We start from the raw sequence: 17035 nt of genomic DNA, 5'->3' as shown, positions 1-17035 counted from the left end.
TCAGGCATACACTAACTGAGCTCTTTTGTACAAAAAAGGCAAAGAAACTGATATAAATGCATTACTTGAAAGTCACCTTACCTCACAGCATTTTAGCCGTTATTTCTAGCCAGCAGACTAAACGGAGAAGGAGCACGTATGTATTTTCCTAGTCGGACCGAATTATTTCTTTGTTATTTTAAGACAGCGTAAGTCAGTTTGGCCCCAATAAACCTTGCAGACYATCATACCATGCTCTACATCGATTTAATCCTGATGAGGAAGACCAAGCACCTGAAGAACAAGCACTGCGATGGCCATCACGTTTGGGCAGACAGAGGAGAAGCTACTCGACRCTCACGGCTTCTGCAATGGAGGCGCTGGACAGGAGGGGCCATCGTCAGGATGCAGGTGCTCCTTTTTTTTTTTTTTGAGCATCTCAAATAATGCTTTTCATAGTACAAAACATGTTTCAGGAACAGCAGAGACCAGTACCTGAAGGCCTAGGGCAGCATCTTCCCACAGAGCAGTTATGGGAAGGTCGTTCCGTGGTCTTGCACCCATCTCCCATCAATGCACCTACCATTAATGTAAGAGTAAATGCAGTACACGTGTTTTGACAGGCATAGTCTGCTGTCAGCACCATCTCCATCTCTGCTGAAATGTCCCTCCACAGGTACAAATTAGGAGCTGCTGATCTCAGCAAGCCTCAAGCAGGCGGTAAAACAGATGACAGAAGGACCTAACATGTAGGTCTTCTCCCACCGGCAAAAGCTACGCGCAGCAGGCTGCAAAGGGTTAGCTAGTCCCTTCCCTCGGGCAGCCCCGAGCCGGCCGCTTCCCCACTCACAAAGCAACGGATGAAGCAATAAACCGGGATTTCCCTGCCTGGCTTTCAGCACGAGTTCAGCAGCTTTCAGGCCACTTCAAGACATGACTTATCCTAGAGATTATCCCATGTCTTCTCTTTGTCAGCTAAGACCGAGACAGTCTTAGAAAACAGTAGTGATGAATTTTTCCAGCTGCCTTTAGGAAGCAACTGATTGGTTTCTGTAGACAAAAACTCTGGAGATTGCCAGTGCTGAACGGAAGTAGCTCAACGCAAGACCTTCTTCTGGGGGACTGTTGACCGAGACCAGCCTGTACCACACATAGGTCCACCACGACCACCTAGGTGGCTTGGGGTACAGCCAGCTAGCGAGGCCCATGTTACAGAAGACCACAAACCGGTGGCAAGGGACCTTCCTCCGCCAGGCTGCACTGCTCGAGGAGGCCACGAGGCCTCTCCTTTGGGCCACGGCGATTGCCAGTCACCYACACCTTTGCTAGCTCCCAAACGGGAGTCATGCGTCAGCAGCAATCAAAACCCAGTGCACAGAACAACTGCCTATTTTTCAGTCTAGCTTATTTCTCTCTTTTAAGTGCTGTGTTTTATAGCTGGCCATGGCTACCAATTGGTATCCGGGGAAGCCTAAAGCACTATTTTTGATCTACGGAGCCTTCCACGGTTGGGAACCTAATTACCCCAGAAAGCGCTACCTTCTCCCCATCTGTTACCGTGGCAGCCGCAATCCGTCGCGAGGCTTCGACTGACAAGCCCTGATTTACCGGGGTACCAGGGCAATTCCAGGGGACTGCCGTTTTCAGAATTTACTCCCGCTTGGTCTGACAGCATTTTCGGGAAAGGAAAGGGTAGGATAAATTAAGAGCGTACAAGCTGGGAAGTGGCAATTTTTTTTTTCCCCAGAGTGATTCAACAGTTCAGTGCACACTGTTCCAGTAGCACTTTTTTTATTTATTTTTTTTCCCCGTAGTAATACCACGCATGCCCTTGTCCCAGGGTCAAGGTGCATATCAGATTAGTCGACTTTGCTTCGTTTGAATGTATCTTTCTGCAAAGCAAGAAAACAGGCTGCTTAAGCAAGTGGTAAGGTCTGTTTTCAAGCCTTAAAAAAAAAGAAAAAAAAAATCAGAACACATGGAACATGAGCTTCAGTATTCTCCAGTCATTTCTACGGGTTACAAAAACTACTACTTAAAATGAAACAGTATTTTTCCACACTGATGAKGCTTTTCACGTGGCAGTCTCAAAGCGCCAGACTCATGCTTTCCAGAAAGAGAAAAGCTCAGCTTCCCCATTGCAACATCTCAGCTCTTCAGAAACGCGCTTCCCATGCCATCTGTGTGATGGCAAATTTAGAAAAATGAGTAGTGTCTTGGCAGTCTTCACCAAACGTTACTCAGGAGGCAGGGGAAGAAGGCGCAGGGGTTCCTATCCAAGGGGACGTTCGCTATCTGAGTCAGAGGTGAGGACGACGTCTGAGCAAGGTGCTGTTTTCTGAGAAATACGCCATTAATTTTGGAGAGCCTGACGCAACCGGGCTGCGTTTCAGCTGAAGCCTACTCAGCCGGTCCTGCTGGAAGCGCGGCCTTGCAAGCRTGGCACAAGGCAGAGCTCCAGATCTGCATGATGCCCCGTGTCCTGTGCGTAGTCCCTCTGCGCACCAGAACGACCTACTTCGCATAAAAAGGGCCTCTACCAGAGCAGCCCCAAACTGAGATGATCCAAACCAGTGACTGCTTTATGATCAGCCTGACAACGTGTCAATCATCCCACCTGAAAATACAGATAATCCAGCCTCTTTATTTCCTAACGCAGGAGTAGATCATTGGCATTTGAGCAGCGTCTTGAAAAATCACAGCTGCCAAAAGCATCAATAGCAGGATGCTACAAAATGCAATATTATTACAGCAATAACGACCTGTTTTGGACTCCTGTGTTTCTCAGGCCATCAACCAGAGACATTAACGCAACGTAGCCCTTGAGAAGATGAGCAAGCCTTGTTACGTAACGCAAGTTGGCTCATAAAAACATCCTTCTTTCCACCCGTTCTGTGCAAAGGGCAGAACCTACCGCCACCACCCCGCCGACTTCCAGGCGAGCTGCAAGTGCTCCTTGGATGAGGCTCTTTGATGACACCAAACGCTTCGGTTCAAGACAGCGGGAGTCCAGCAACTGGAAGCACTCTTGTGCTCTTCACCGCACTGACCGGTTTTCATTCGAGGTCTCGGCTGAGTCAAGAGGGAGCCAAATAAACGTTTCATCCCCTTGTCRGAGCTGGAGCCTTAAATGTGTCGTTTTAACCAGGTGGGAAGCATCCACCCAAAATTCGAGAGAGCGCGCCGAGAGCCATGTACTTCTTATTTTTTCGTTGTTAGGGTGCTCTTTAATAGACTAAACGGCAGCGTTAACACGAGGAAAACAACGGCAATTCTTCTGGGAATGCGAGGCTGCTTTTTCCTGTTGTTTATAGAGGACCCCGGCTGCTTGAACGGGCGACACGTTAATGTTGCGGCACGGGAGCTCAAGGGAGGAGGCAGCAGAGTCTCCCATGGCACAGCGACAGCTTACAGCGGGCACGCTTAGAATTTAGTTGTTTGTTACAGCCCTCAGAAAGCCATTTCTCCAAAGCAAACAGGCTACGAAATACATTTTTTCCTCTAATTGTTTCAGAGAAAAAAAAATTTCAGTTCATGAGGCATTTTCTGAGCTTTTATGGGCAGCTGCTCCTCTAATGCCGGGAGGAAGAGCTGGCAAGTTTAAAAACAAAACGGGCCACAGCTTTAATTTCCTATAAAATAGCTCCCTGCAAGCTGTTTAAACTTTCTTTACATGGAGCAACACTCTGAAGACGTTGGAGATTTTCGGCGCGCCGCTTGGAGCGAGGGCTGCTGGGGGGGGGGGGGCTCTGCAAACGTGCCAGCAGATTTACACTTTTCCCTTGCAAAATAACCCCACGTACTCGGCCACAAGGTTAATTCACGCAAGCACGCGGAAGAAAGGAACAGGCTGGCTCATTTTCTGGTGGCGGGGTTGGAGCAATCGCTCGTATCTGTCATAAACCCGGCACAAGGATCTTTAGCTCCCAGTAGTTCGCCGTAGCATYAGCAAAGCCAAGCTCGCTGCATTTAAACCTGCATTCATCTGCAAAACCGCCACAGATCCTGACGAAATCCTTAATTTTGCAGGTAGAGGCTTTCGGAAAGCGGCCTAGCCAGTGCCACAACTACCAGGCTGTCCGCATCTGCCTTTTAAACTATCTTTTTTTCAGCTAAAACACCTATTCTGAGCTGTGAACTGGCAGACTGGTTTGCACCTTAGGAACATATTGCATTTTAATGGTTTTATTTTTATACTGTCTCAACTCTTCGAATTAATGGAGATTAAAAGAGAATGACATAAAAATGCAAAGCAGAGTGTTTTCCCCTTTTTTAACCTGCCTTYTCACTAGAACCAGGCCGTATTTATTCTCAAGAAACTCAGAAGTACCTAATTAATAGCATGATTGCACTCTTCTTCACCAAGACTTATTGCAACCACTGAATGGTTTACATAGAGAGAGCAACCATCCTTTCCTGAGCCTCCTCGCTGACAAATAGCAGCGGGCAAGGTCCCACCGCTACAACTATTCAGCCGGCAGGGATTTGCATTTCCCTTGCAGGGAATTTTGCCCTCCGCCTTCCGCCCGAGCGCGAAAACGGCCGCTTTGCCCCAAAGATGTGCCTCCCTGCTAAGCAGATTGCAGAGCATTCGGTTAAGAGGCTGGCGCCTGGAGGACGCTATCAGGTGCGTGTATAAAAATATGATCACTTTGCACTCTGTAACCACCCATGAAGGGGATGACACGGTTTTCCTCCGCCAACATGCAGAGGATGGAGGCTCTCTGCTCAAAGCCACTAACAACCTCAACAGRAGAACTGCAGTAATTCCACTAAACCCATGCTGAATCCACGGAAGAGTTTGGAAAACGTAACCTACAGTCATGCCAATGGGCCTTCAAAGAGCTACGCGGAGAGGTTCAACCGAAAAAAGTCAAATAGGCTTACAGGGGCCACAGGGGCAGCACCAGGGACATTTGTTAGGAGACCTCCCAGAGTTTTGACATCCAAATCCTTGACGTGGAGCAATACCGAACCGAACTCGAAAACCAGACTTTCGCATGTCAAATATAGGTGAAACCATGAAAACATACGTGCATAATAAGAGCAACACGCTGGACGTGATTAAATGCCAAGAACTAGGACTTACTAATCCTCCCCGTGCTGCTTCCTACACCAGAAAATACCCTGAAAAATTCAGCAGTAATTAAAGGCTTTCCATAGGTAGCATATCTATAGGTTGGAATAAACCTTTAGGCCCCGGCGCTGCAATCCAGGAGCCTGTCTACATAGAGTGCATCTCAGTTACCGTTCCCCCACGCAGTAACGGCACTTAACAGCACTAGCTATTATACAGAAATGCTAATAATGGAAAGTCTTCTGCAAAAAACATATTCCTGAATGGGTTCTTCATGGGGAATTCAGATCCCTCTAAAACTAATGAGCCTGGTAGAGAGAGGCGCGACTGAGATTTTTCTTTGTATTCTGAAACATAAAAGTGTCATTTTGAACACAAAACGTTCATCGCTTAGAGCAGATTACTGGCCATCTGCAGGAACGCAGCACAAAAAGAAAAAGAAGGGGCGTTAGAGAAAGGCTTTGTTTATGTATTAAGAGCCGGGATATTTTGGTATTTCAAAGGTAAAATTGAGACCCAGCAGGTATCAAGATGGCTTATTAGTAGTACTTACTGCAAATGTTATTTATACTGCGTGATCCTAACCCACTCTGGTAAATGCAGTTTAGTGATTATAGCTGTAATTCTGTACGCACATATACCAGTACCTGTGTTTTCTCATGCAAACACACAAAAACCAGTGTGTACATACCAGATTTAAAAAAGGAAAAAGAAAAAAGAACCAACAGTCAGCAAACAAGGAATATTAAGCACTCTACCTTTGAGTCATAATCTTATAGGCATCTGGCAGATAACAGCGGATATTCTCCATCTGAGCAGGATCGGAGTCRCAGATTTTATCGTCAGTCCTCCCGTAGTTGGCACTTTCGATCATGATGACGTCCGTTCCCGGGCAGCGAAGCTCGATGGGGTAGCTCTCGCAGGACAGCTCCCGTCGGACCACAGCCATGGGCACCGGGGCTCGGCTGAACGCTGCAAGGACGAACACAGAAACACGGCAAACGTTGACTTTCRACTAGGGTTAAAAGCCGAACGAGGTTTAGCCTCAGGGTTTTTTTCCCCATACGTATTGTTCGGGATAGTTTCGTTACCCTTGAGATGTGGCCTGCAGAAGCAAGGGCTGATCCCCGATGYGTTGGCTGTCCAGAGAAATCACTTCTGCCCTCACCTACTTCATTTTCTCATCTCAAAAAAAGCTAATGAGCCCTTTGGTAAAGGGCTTTGAAACCCCCTATTGAAAGAGGTAAATAGCAACTACGGTGCTGCTATTGCCTCTACATGCCAGGTGAAGAGCTAGTTGGCTTCGATACCTAAAATCGCAGCCCTGCGCTGCGTCCGATCGACGGAGGGAAATTTCCCGGCARCTACAAAGCCGAGCGCCAGGGTCCCACCTGCTCCAAGGATTGCGTCCGTCCAGGTGCAGATGCAACAACATCTGCATGACCGCCTCGGTCCTCCGACCGCCTTCGTCTAGGGGCCTTCGCTGCAGCCTGCGGCGTGCCGGGGGCTGCCTGGCGGCTTCTGGCAGCTGTCCCAAAGTTKCAGGCACGGCAGCGATGTTTTTCCACGGAAAGGCCCATATATACACGAAGCCGGGTAGCTAAAGCTTCAACCTCAGCTCTGCATCGCATCTGTCCAGATGGTCAACACCGCCCCGTATTCGGGTAGTTAATTTAAAGAGCCTTCAGAAATCTCACCAGTTTTAAAAGAAATCTCGGCTACGGTTTGGAAAAGGAAACCCAAAACCCTTTCGGATGCCTTGAGAGCCAAGCCCTGAAGTATCAGCAAACGCACACGTATGAGGACGAGCGATAACGCTTCCTAYCTCTGTAGCCCCTCTGATCCGCACAGGCTTCCAGCTCTAAGGCTGCCACGCCATGCCAGTCTGATCCTGAACTGCATCAGCACCAGCTATAAAACTCGACGTAAAACCTAAATTTTTATCCATGCAGTGGCCACAGAGAAGTGGGGGAAAGTTTTAACCTCGACCTTGATGGATCCAGGGGCCATCCGACAGCAAGCACCTTTGAACAACCCACTTCCCCCCAAAAAAACTCCCCAAAATCCACCTTCCAAAGCACTGCTGCTTTGCCCCATGTCAACTTTCACAYGGTACACGTGCTCCAAGTTTCTTTATAGAAATAAGACCTTAAAATAATAACAAAATAGAAACATGACCTTTCTCTGGATACCCCAGGGTTGCCTTTATTTGTTGCTGTATTTATTCTTCAGCAAGAGCTTCCCCAATTAGCCTCGCTTTATGGTTTCAACCACGTAAGGCTGCCTGTAAAACTGGCAYACGCATACGTTCTTCCCCAAAAGAGGGGAGGAACAGTTTCACCGCAGTCGCCTGTTGCGCTACGGATTTGCACAATTCGGTAACGTTTCGGGGTTGCTGACATATCCATAGACTATCGTAACGGGAAAGGTACATCGCTAATATTAATTTACTTCTGCAATTCCTGCTAGAAAACAAAACAAAAGTCAAACCTCCAACCCATATCCTTCCTGAAGTACACTTTTGCTGCTAACTGCCAKGCCTGACCTGTTTTTTGCAGTAACAAATTCATATTATTGACAAAAATTGCCATTAAAAGCACAATGATGAAGGAGAACCCCATTTAAAAACCACAGAAATTAATGGACGGGGCATTCACTCGCACCAACCCTGGTGCATTTGTCAAACAGCAATCCTGTACATAATCCTCACTCTCCCGAGCTGTTGCAAAAAAGACGTTAGGAGCCGCTATCGGCAATGTAGTTTTATTAAAATAGAGGTTTCTGAGGGCTGAGATAGTATCCTAATCTCACAGTAACTCTGTCAACAGCTCCTGGTGGAGGATTTTACAGTTAAATAYGAAAATACAGAGGTTGAGCAAAAGCACTTAACCATGTTTCTGTACCAAATGCAAGGGCATGTTTCTTATGTCTTATACACGTACAAGAGATTTTATGGCATTGATCTACTAAAACTGCATAAATGTCAATCCCCAGCAAAGCATCTCCAGAAAACYGACTCATGTTTTCCTTCCCTTTAAGGGATAACATAAAAAATGCAGGCCTTACYGGATACCTGGCCAGATGCAAACATTTCGAGACGTAGCTTTCTACAATACAGAAATTCAACTTTTTGTTTCTCGTGTAATCACCCAAACATTTGCCAGCAGAAACACAGACAACTTTTGTGCATAGACTCCTCATTGCGGTATCATGAATTCAACGGACCCCTGAACCTAAGGCATAACATAAATGCAGCACCTTGGACGAATTTTGTTTGGATGGGGTATTAGGAATTACCGGATATTTTAATGCAATACGGCAGCAGAAAGCAAGGGTGTGATTTCTCCATCCAGCCATCCATCGAATGAGTTGCTCCGCATGGGTCTCCTCTACCCTGATTTCTGCAGGAAATACTCCAAAGAGAGAGTAGGGGTTGGTCGTCCCTCTCCTTGTAAGCCAACTCGTTGATGTTGGGTCCCTATATGATGCTCTTACTTAAGCGTTTTTGCTGGTTTTCCTGTAAGGAGCAAAGATTTTCTTTTTTTTCCGCTCTGAAATAAGATACATCGAAGTCTAACTGTGCACTACACAGCGCAATTGTATTAATCCATTAATACACTTCTCCTCTGAGCAGCTCCCTGTCTTTGCAGGCTCTGCCCCACACTGAGCTCCTTATTTAATCTCCTGAATAAGTGACCTAATCGTTGGCTCCGAGTCAAGAGGAGCTGATGGCTGCTCACCACCATGAAAACCAGGTGCCTTTTTCCAGGATCCTGTGCGCGGGCATCAATCTAAACACAGACGGCAGAACTTAAAAGATTTTTGGAAAACACGCTCCGGCGCACCRAAATACGTGCCAGCTTGAGCCTTGCAAGCGCCGCCGCTCGGTGGAAACCCGCGGTCCCGAGCTCACGCAGGGCAGAGCGAGCGYGCAGGGCGAAAACGTAGCAGAGAGCGGCCGGATTTTATCTGGGCAATTTAGGACTCCTTTGTCTCCGCTAATTTCAGGAGCTGGAAAATTAAGTCAGTCATCAAAATCTTGTCCTTTTTTTCTGCCCCCCCCCTTGCTTTTGACCTCCGAACATAATTGCCTCTTGTCATGCCTGCAGGGCATGGGCTTGTAGTTATCACTGTGTGCTTAATCAAATGCTGAAATAGCCTTTAAATTACGTGTCTTCTTGGCTGCTAGAGACTTGTTGAGCTCTCTTACATTTGGAAGCACGGCGGTAGTGGATGTACTTTTAAAAGAAAGGGTGGGATGATGTTTGTAATTAGGTTTTATATGCAAATTTCCCAGCAAAAGGATGTTCTGGCTCACAATTTTCACAGTGAAATTTAAGTGCATATTTAAGGGCAGCGAAATWAAAAAAAGCTAGAAACGCAGAGAGAATTAATTCTCACAAGCGCCGCRCAGGATTTGCTCTGCCCAGCTAAATACCTGGCTTACTGCTCCCCAATGCAAACGCAGCATGCTGGGGGATGAGGTTTCCTGCCAGCGGGGAGGGACGCTTCCGTGTCCGTAACTGCGCAACACGTAACATTCCCACAGTTGATCTTAATTCTGTTTTAAAAAAAAAAAGGAAAGGCAAAACCCCAAACACCCTCTTATTCTGAAGGCCGCTTGGGTATGGATACACGCTGAAACCCCATTCGAGCCAACAGGCTTTATTACGGAGACCGTTGCTCCGTAAAGGGGAGCACGCGCTTCAGCACTTCTCCAAATCAGGGTCTCCCGCTTTTCCTATTTAAGATAAAGTCTCATTACTGCCTTCATTTGTAGTGTGTAAACATGGCTCAACGCTTCTTCTCTGCCTCCCTCACCCTTAATCCAAACTGCATCTGGCCTCTGATCGCAAGAACAATATTAGCAGCAAACAAAAACTCAGGTTCAGGACACCGACAACAGGCGTTTACCCAATTTACACTGGCCCGCGTTCTCCCATCTTAATTGCTCACAAATATTAACTCGGTCCTGACGAGCTGAAAAATATTGGTTGTTCCACCGCTCTTGAAAACCTTGCGATTAGACTACAAACATGGACATAATACTCTCTCTCCCCATCCCGTGTCTCTGCATACGCTGACAACCTATTAAGCAGCAAAGAGCTCTGCATCTTTTCTCATGGGATGGGGTGGAAAAGCCTTTCTTCTGCTCTCAGACAGCAGAAGGGTCAGAGGCGCGTCCTACAGACGCTGGCTGGTGCCAAGCTGCTGCAGCAGATGTTTGCAACATCCATACTGGGCTTCTCTCCCCTTACTCCCTCAAATCCCGCTCAGGCTACAGGGAAGCCTTTCTCACGCTAGCTTAGCTCTCCCTGCAGGGAGCAGGAGAAGAGATATCAATAGATATTGGGCAAAGAGGGATGGTGGAAGATCACTGGAGAGAGGAAAGAAGTGGGAAGGGGATGGATTTGCAAGCAGATGCCACCTCAGCAATCAGCCAGGTGTGAGGAGACACCTAAGGATGGGTGTGCACAAGGGAAACGGGTGACTTAATGCTCAGCGTGAAAAGGAGGAGATAATGTGATAGAGAGCAAGAGCACGGAAACCAGACGGCAACTATGAACGAAGGTGTCCCACAGTGGGAACTGGATGATAAAGCAGGGAACTGGCAAGAAGCAAGACAGTCCATAGAGGTGGGAACACTGAGAAGTGAACCAGATCTCTGGGAGAAGGCAACATTCCTGCTGAAGGGTTTGGAGATAGAAAACCACCAAGGAAGGAGATAACAGCAGGACTCTGTTCTCTTCCTGCTTCTCCAGTAGTGCCAAGCAGCTTGGTCCCACCTTCACCTCGATCAGGGCTCTGGGACTCTTGGGCCACTGTGTCACTAGTGAGTAATGGGAGATGCTCCAAGAATCGCAGAAGACATTTCTTTTGATGGGCGATCTTCAGCAAATTCTCCTGCTCAGAGAGATGAATACTCCTTTTGCAGCAATATTTACACCTGAGCACAYTGCAAGGAAAGGCACCACCAAGGCTCACCCTCCCTACCATGTCCCACCTACCAGGTCCCCGCTGCTGAAGCAGGGAAGTCCTGCTCCCCCACCACTCCTGCAGCCCTCCACACCCCACCTCCAGCCCACGTACTTCAGCTGCTGGGCCGGTGCCCACGTTGGTGCTTGCTGGACCCCTCGATGAGGTGGTTCAGCTCAGTAGTCCACCAAGAAACTAAGCCATCAGGAACAAAAAGAAGAAAAAAAAAAAAAGGAAAGTTTCTGCTGGGTTGCTGAGTTGAGTTAGCACACAGAAGGTTTGCAAGGTCACAGGAAGGAYGCAAAAATAATTTAGAAGGAAGAGAGGCTGTTCAAAAATACATGACAACCTGCCTTCAGATCGGAAGCCAGAAGCACAGCCCCAGCCTGAGCTAAGTGTCACTTAAACRAATTTAATGAAAGCAGAAGCAACCCGTTGAGAACAGCAGACAAACGACACGCCATCTCCGCGGGCAAGTTCCCCATGCAAGTTGGTTAATATTTAGGCCCCGTCATGAGAAAAAGCTGTTTCCAAATATCCTCCGTTGCAGTGGATCATCTCATTTGTCACGAAAGGCACGCGCGAGAAGTTACTCAGGTACAGCGACTGCTCTTTAAATTCAGAGGCTTCCCTAACATGAATTAACTTTCCAGTGTAGAAAAGCCCTTGACTGCTAGGGAAACGTTCTGGGGTTAAAGTCCTGCACTGCAGCACAGAAGACTTATAACCAACTTGCCCTGTTAAATTCACCCTCCAGCCTACTGGTGACATTACCGAAAACAGGGGGGTATCAGGCCCTGCTGCCTAACGTGCAGACATTAATACTTTCTTTACTCAAAATGTTAAATTCTGGGCAACAGGGACCGGTTCTTCTCACAAATCCACGGAGCACAAATCACRCCGGGGCCTTCAGCGAGGCAGAACGTACCTCGTCCGGGTGCTTTTATCGCCTGCCCGACGCAAAGCTCCYGGTGCTGCAACAAGCCCCCCAACGGCCTCCAAAACCCAGGGAAGCTTTCACTTTGACATTGCTGCGCAACCTTGAGGCTGCCGACTTAATGCGGCACAAATTAATGCGGTGAAGTGAGGGGAAATTGGGTAATAACAAAACTCGCCCCGTTTTAAATTACTCTGCTGTAGCTTTTTATTGGAGCCATTAGTAAGGTTAATTTTTTAATCCCRGATAAAAACTTTTTATAAAGCACCATAGCAGGTAGGCTCAGAGAGGCATGGAGATAAACGAGCATCAAGGGTTTCGCCTAAGAACTTAAAGGAAAAAGAATCTGCTTATCATTTTGAGATTTCATATTGAACACTGTAAATTCGTGTGGTATTATGCTTTATTATTGCTTCCATTTAAAATACTAGCGTAAAGCCCTGGCCTTGTTAAAACGCTGCAAAGCTGGAATAACATCGCTGTTACCAGCAGAGCTTCTCTCTCATCAGAAYGAGCTTCAATATATCGATATAACCCCATCCGGGTTTAGCATCCCTAGATGSAAAATGCCCGAGAGCTCAGGACGTGGCGTTGTCCGTCCTCCGCACCACCGGGAAGCGGTTCCCCGAGCCCCGGGACACAGAACCAGCACCAGCAGGAAGAGATGGAGACCTGCAAAAAGCACATTTGGTGTCGCAAAGGATGGTCGCGTGCAGCAGCGCCTCGATCTGATTTCCATCCCACTTTTTGGGGGGGGGGGGGATTAATAAATAAAACAAACCAGGAACCAATCCAGTAAAGTCAGCAGGTTCAAAAATCCTTCTAAYGCAGATGCAGCTCAGATGGGTTGGATGCACTGGAGGTTTTGCTGGAGAACAGAGCGACTCCAAAGAATATAGTCCTTCTGCGCAACACCTCCCCCGAGTTAAAGTTTAATTTGGATTTACGGTTCCCTGAATAGCCTCTGAAGGGGAACATTAAAACTCTTGTAGAATATCTGCATTATTAAAGAAATGATGAACAGCAGAGTGAGGATTACTTTGTGCTGTTTATGCACTTGTTTACTACAGCAGTAAATCTATTTTTAAGCTTGTATTGCCCAGAAAGGAGAATTGCATGAAATCTGAAGAACTGTCCCGAAAGAAAGAAAGGAAAGGAAAAGAAAAATTGTTCCTCAAGTATTAGAGGCTGTCATTCAAATATCCATACAAAAATGTGGGGCCCCTCAGCCTGATTATCTAAACCAGTTACTTTACCTCCCAGAAAGCCAAGAACGTTTCCTTTAGAGTTAATTTTACAAGAAATTACCCAGACCTTGAAGACTAGCCATCTTCGGGAAGTAATATGGCTAAACTGTAGATCATTAAATAAATACCGGCGATTTTTCTTGGCGTTTTAGACATCACAGCTCCTTTGAGCCTCTGCCACTAATAACAACAGAGAATTTGTTCTTTCCACTAGCCAGAACTGTGCGAAAGTTTTATAAAGAAGCCTAAAACTGCTTAAGATCCTGCTTTCTGCCCAGAATTGCACTCCATATTATTTTTATTTCTATACACACATACATATATATATACACACACATCCTTCTATAAATGCATGACATATGCAACGGGCAAAACCAAAAATGTAGTTTTCTAATTGCAAAACGTAGTTTGGGGTCCCCTTCTTGGCACAGCTTAAAGGTTACTGATTTTTTAGAAACCACTGGGTGCCGATCAGCAAATCCTGTGGCTAATCTGCTCAGACAACCCAGGCCGCAGCTGGGATTTCCATGGCAGGACATCCGTTAGCTCAGCCTCAGGAATAAACAGGCACGAGAGCCAGGATGCTTATTGCTGATACGCAAGCAGGCTATGGCAAGCCGTTCCTCGCGGCCCTCTAAATCCCGGCCGCCACTGAAGGCGGTGGGATTAGCTCCCCTCTGACCTCCGAGGAGCTGGGATTTCACCCTAAATAAACTCGCGTCTAAAAAAAGAGTTTTGCAGGAGCGCACAAAGTTGTTGCACGTTCACCTGAACATCGGTCAACTTTGCAGGCTTCCACCCATCTCAAAGAGCAGCAGCAGACCTAAATTTGGGGAGYGAGCTCCGGGTGGAAACGTAGCGTATTGCAAGCAAAAGCAGCTTTGCAGGGAGACAGACTGTTCCTGCCTGCAGATACCCCTTCTCCTTAGCGGAAAACAGCAAAACGCTAAACCCTAAATTTAATCAGCTCCACCAAACGGCTCACTCGCTAGGAAACAAAACCAAAATCCCGAGTCGCTAGGTTTCCTATTGTACCCACCTGCCCACAGCAACTGCTGTGGCTAAACATTTCCCCATCACACAGCCTGCGTGGGCACCGAGCTAGAAATACTGTGTATATACATACACACACACACAATACAGCCCAGAGAAAAACCTGAATAACGCCAATAAAGTCGCAAACGCGCTCGCTAAAAAGCGACCTGGGTGCCGCTTAAGAGCCAAGCGGCCTGTTTTAGGAAAGTCCCTACAGCTCTAGATTTCAGGATTTATTCCTGGCCCCGTGGGACAGCGTGGGGCTCCCGTCCCAGGCCGAGACACCCGCGCGCAGGGTGCTGCGGGGCAGAACGAGACGAGGGTCTGTGCCGCAAAGGGCAGCGGGATACGTGCGCGCTGGAGACGCGAGCTACGGTAGCACGGATGAGAGCCGTGCAGCATGGCCAACAGATGCAGAGCCGATACTTGAGGGCACAATGCTCACCAGTTCAATGAAAATATGGTTGAAAAAAACCTAATTTGTTTAAAGGGGAAGAAAAAAAAAAAAAGCAATCTGCTATGATGAATGAAAGACTTTTTTCTTTTAAAAACATTCGCAAATCATGGTTCAGCTTCTCCTCCTTCAAGAGCTCTCCCTCTAGGCAGACCAAAAGAATTAAATCTTTCTTTGAATTCTCTGCCAACAATAAAGGATCTAATTGCCCAGCAAAAACAGATAGAGATTTCAAAGCTAAAGGCAAGTAAGTGTCTTCAACAACCTACCTGACAAACTACTCCATCCTGCAAATACAGGGCCAGAAAAAGCAGGACTTTTTTAAAGCCCCAGCCAAGAAAGAGCTGCTGGGACGCCAGAGGAAGCCGAGGGGATGTAACGCCGAGCAGCGGCATCAGGAGGCCAAACTCAACTCGAATGCATCTGGGCAATCGCACCCAGCCACGCTGCAGCATCCGACGTGGATGGTTTCAGCAGAAAGAAGAGCTGGACCCAAGACCCTCAACTGAGCAGCTTCTGCCAGCCCAGGCAGATGTAGGTGACCTTGCATAATGCTGAGCTTAGGTTCAGAGAGTCCAAAGTTTGACATCCCGGGACAGAAGACAACTTTAGGTAGGTGCACAAGGACCGCTTCAGCGTGGATGAGGTTGGGATAAGGGCGTATCCTCGAGTCCGTAGCCGTAGGAGTCCGTATGACCCCAGGCCAGGGCCGGGGGACACCCCAGGAGATCAGGAGACGGACGGCCTCCGGCACCAAGACCCAACCGGCACTGAGCCACGAGCCCTGCCAAATACGCCTGCAACCTTCGTCCCTAGAGCTGCCCGAAGGATTCGCCTGAATGGACAAATTACCGTGGAAAGCTTGCTGGAGAATTGATTCTGGGAGATTATTAGTTAAATTTCTAATGCAATTACGTTACAGTACATTTAAGTGCACTTTCTAAATAGAAACAGATTTTCGCTAACAAAGGATCCATTTCAAGCGCTCTTTTCCTGTACCTATCATACCCATTTCCTTCTGTACCTATTTCCAGCATTGTTCTTCTCGAGTTATTTATACTTTACATCGAGCATTTTCTGTCTTTTCTAAGACAAAAAATGTAGTATACTTCCATCATGCTGCGTTTGCGGTTCGTGTTCACGGAAAGCGTTCCTCTATCACTGCCCTCCAAGGGCACCGCGCGGACTACAAGCAAAAACCTTTCAAAACCTGAAAACCAGACCCGTGTATTTACCGTTCTTCCGTGCCCCCTACTAATATGTAATAACGTGCCGTACAAGCTCTCCCGCAGGATTCATCCCGCCAACGCTGTGCCGAGGCAGAGTTACAAAGCTGTTTTGCAGGCGACGTACCCGGGCGAAATACCAAAGGTCAGTCGAAAGCAGGTTCTCTCTAAAAATCAACTATTTTTCAATGCACTGGAATTTTTCACCGCATTACTACCAGGGAACCATATGCTACGGTCCTGACGGATAACATATATACTTGGGTTTCCTACCCAGGGCAGCTCCTTGTAGATGGAAACAATGTCATGCGATGTTGAATGGAAATAAATATTTGCACTTAAAGATGTGGATGGCAAACTGAGAATCCTGCTTCCAGATGACAAAACCCCCAACTCTACAACCATGAAAAAAGCTTCTTTTGTGAAGATGTCCATCCTCGCTCAAGAGAGAAGACAAAGGCAGCAATGTCTTTAACAAGCACAAATTAGAGTTTGGAAATGCAAACACGCAGTAACGAAAGCTCGGAGTATAAACGAAAATACTCTGGGCCAACAGATTAAAAAAAAAGTAAAAAATTAAAGGAAGAAACAACATTTTTGTAATAGCAAGACACATGAGACACGGGCAGCCAGTTATCGAGCACAAAATCGACACCGCACAAGTATTCAGCAACTTGTTCCAATCTGTTTTTGGAAAGAAGCAAGCAGATGTATTCAGAGTTCACGGTGATAAAGAGATGCTTGTTGTTCTCTCAGATATTGGGAAAGATACAACGGCAAATATTCAAGCTAAATATTTTTTGCTGGGCAGGATTAGATATCTTACATCAAAGAGTATGAAAAAACCCAGCTTACAAACTCCTTGCTGGTTTTTAACAAGATCTGGGACACTGGCACATTGCTGCTGGCAACCCTTAAAGAAATCAAGGCTGTAAAAACAGCACATAACCCCCGTTGCACATAGTAAAAATGAATTAGCTGGTGCTTCTCATAAAGCAGTGTAAACGGGGAACAGGCATCCTGGCTGAGAGGTTCCTGAAGGTTCAGCAAGCATCTCATCAGCCCATCGCCATTCAACCCGCTTACCGACCATCCGAAAAAAAC

At 47.0% G+C, this 17035-nt stretch overlaps 1 protein-coding gene across 1 annotated transcript in view; it reads right to left on the bottom strand.

Moving 5' to 3' along the window:
* The window catches only part of ADGRL3 (adhesion G protein-coupled receptor L3), a 210836-nt gene extending 202689 nt beyond the window's left edge, over positions 1–8147 (bottom strand). The window contains exons 1-3 of the mRNA XM_026061900.1: positions 8123–8147; positions 6754–6774; positions 5815–6028 (exon numbers count right to left, since the gene is read on the bottom strand). Coding sequence (XP_025917685.1) covers positions 5815–6028; positions 6754–6774; positions 8123–8147 — 260 coding nt within the window. The remainder of the gene's footprint in view (positions 1–5814; positions 6029–6753; positions 6775–8122) is intronic.
* Positions 8148–17035: the final 8888 nt, after the last annotated feature.

This window comes from Apteryx rowi, unplaced genomic scaffold (assembly GCF_003343035.1).
Source record: "Apteryx rowi isolate R43461 unplaced genomic scaffold, aptRow1 scaffold_187, whole genome shotgun sequence".
NCBI lineage: Eukaryota > Metazoa > Chordata > Aves > Apterygiformes > Apterygidae > Apteryx > Apteryx rowi.
The sequence above is the reverse complement of the archived record's forward strand: the minus strand, read 5'-3'. Positions and strand labels throughout refer to the sequence as shown.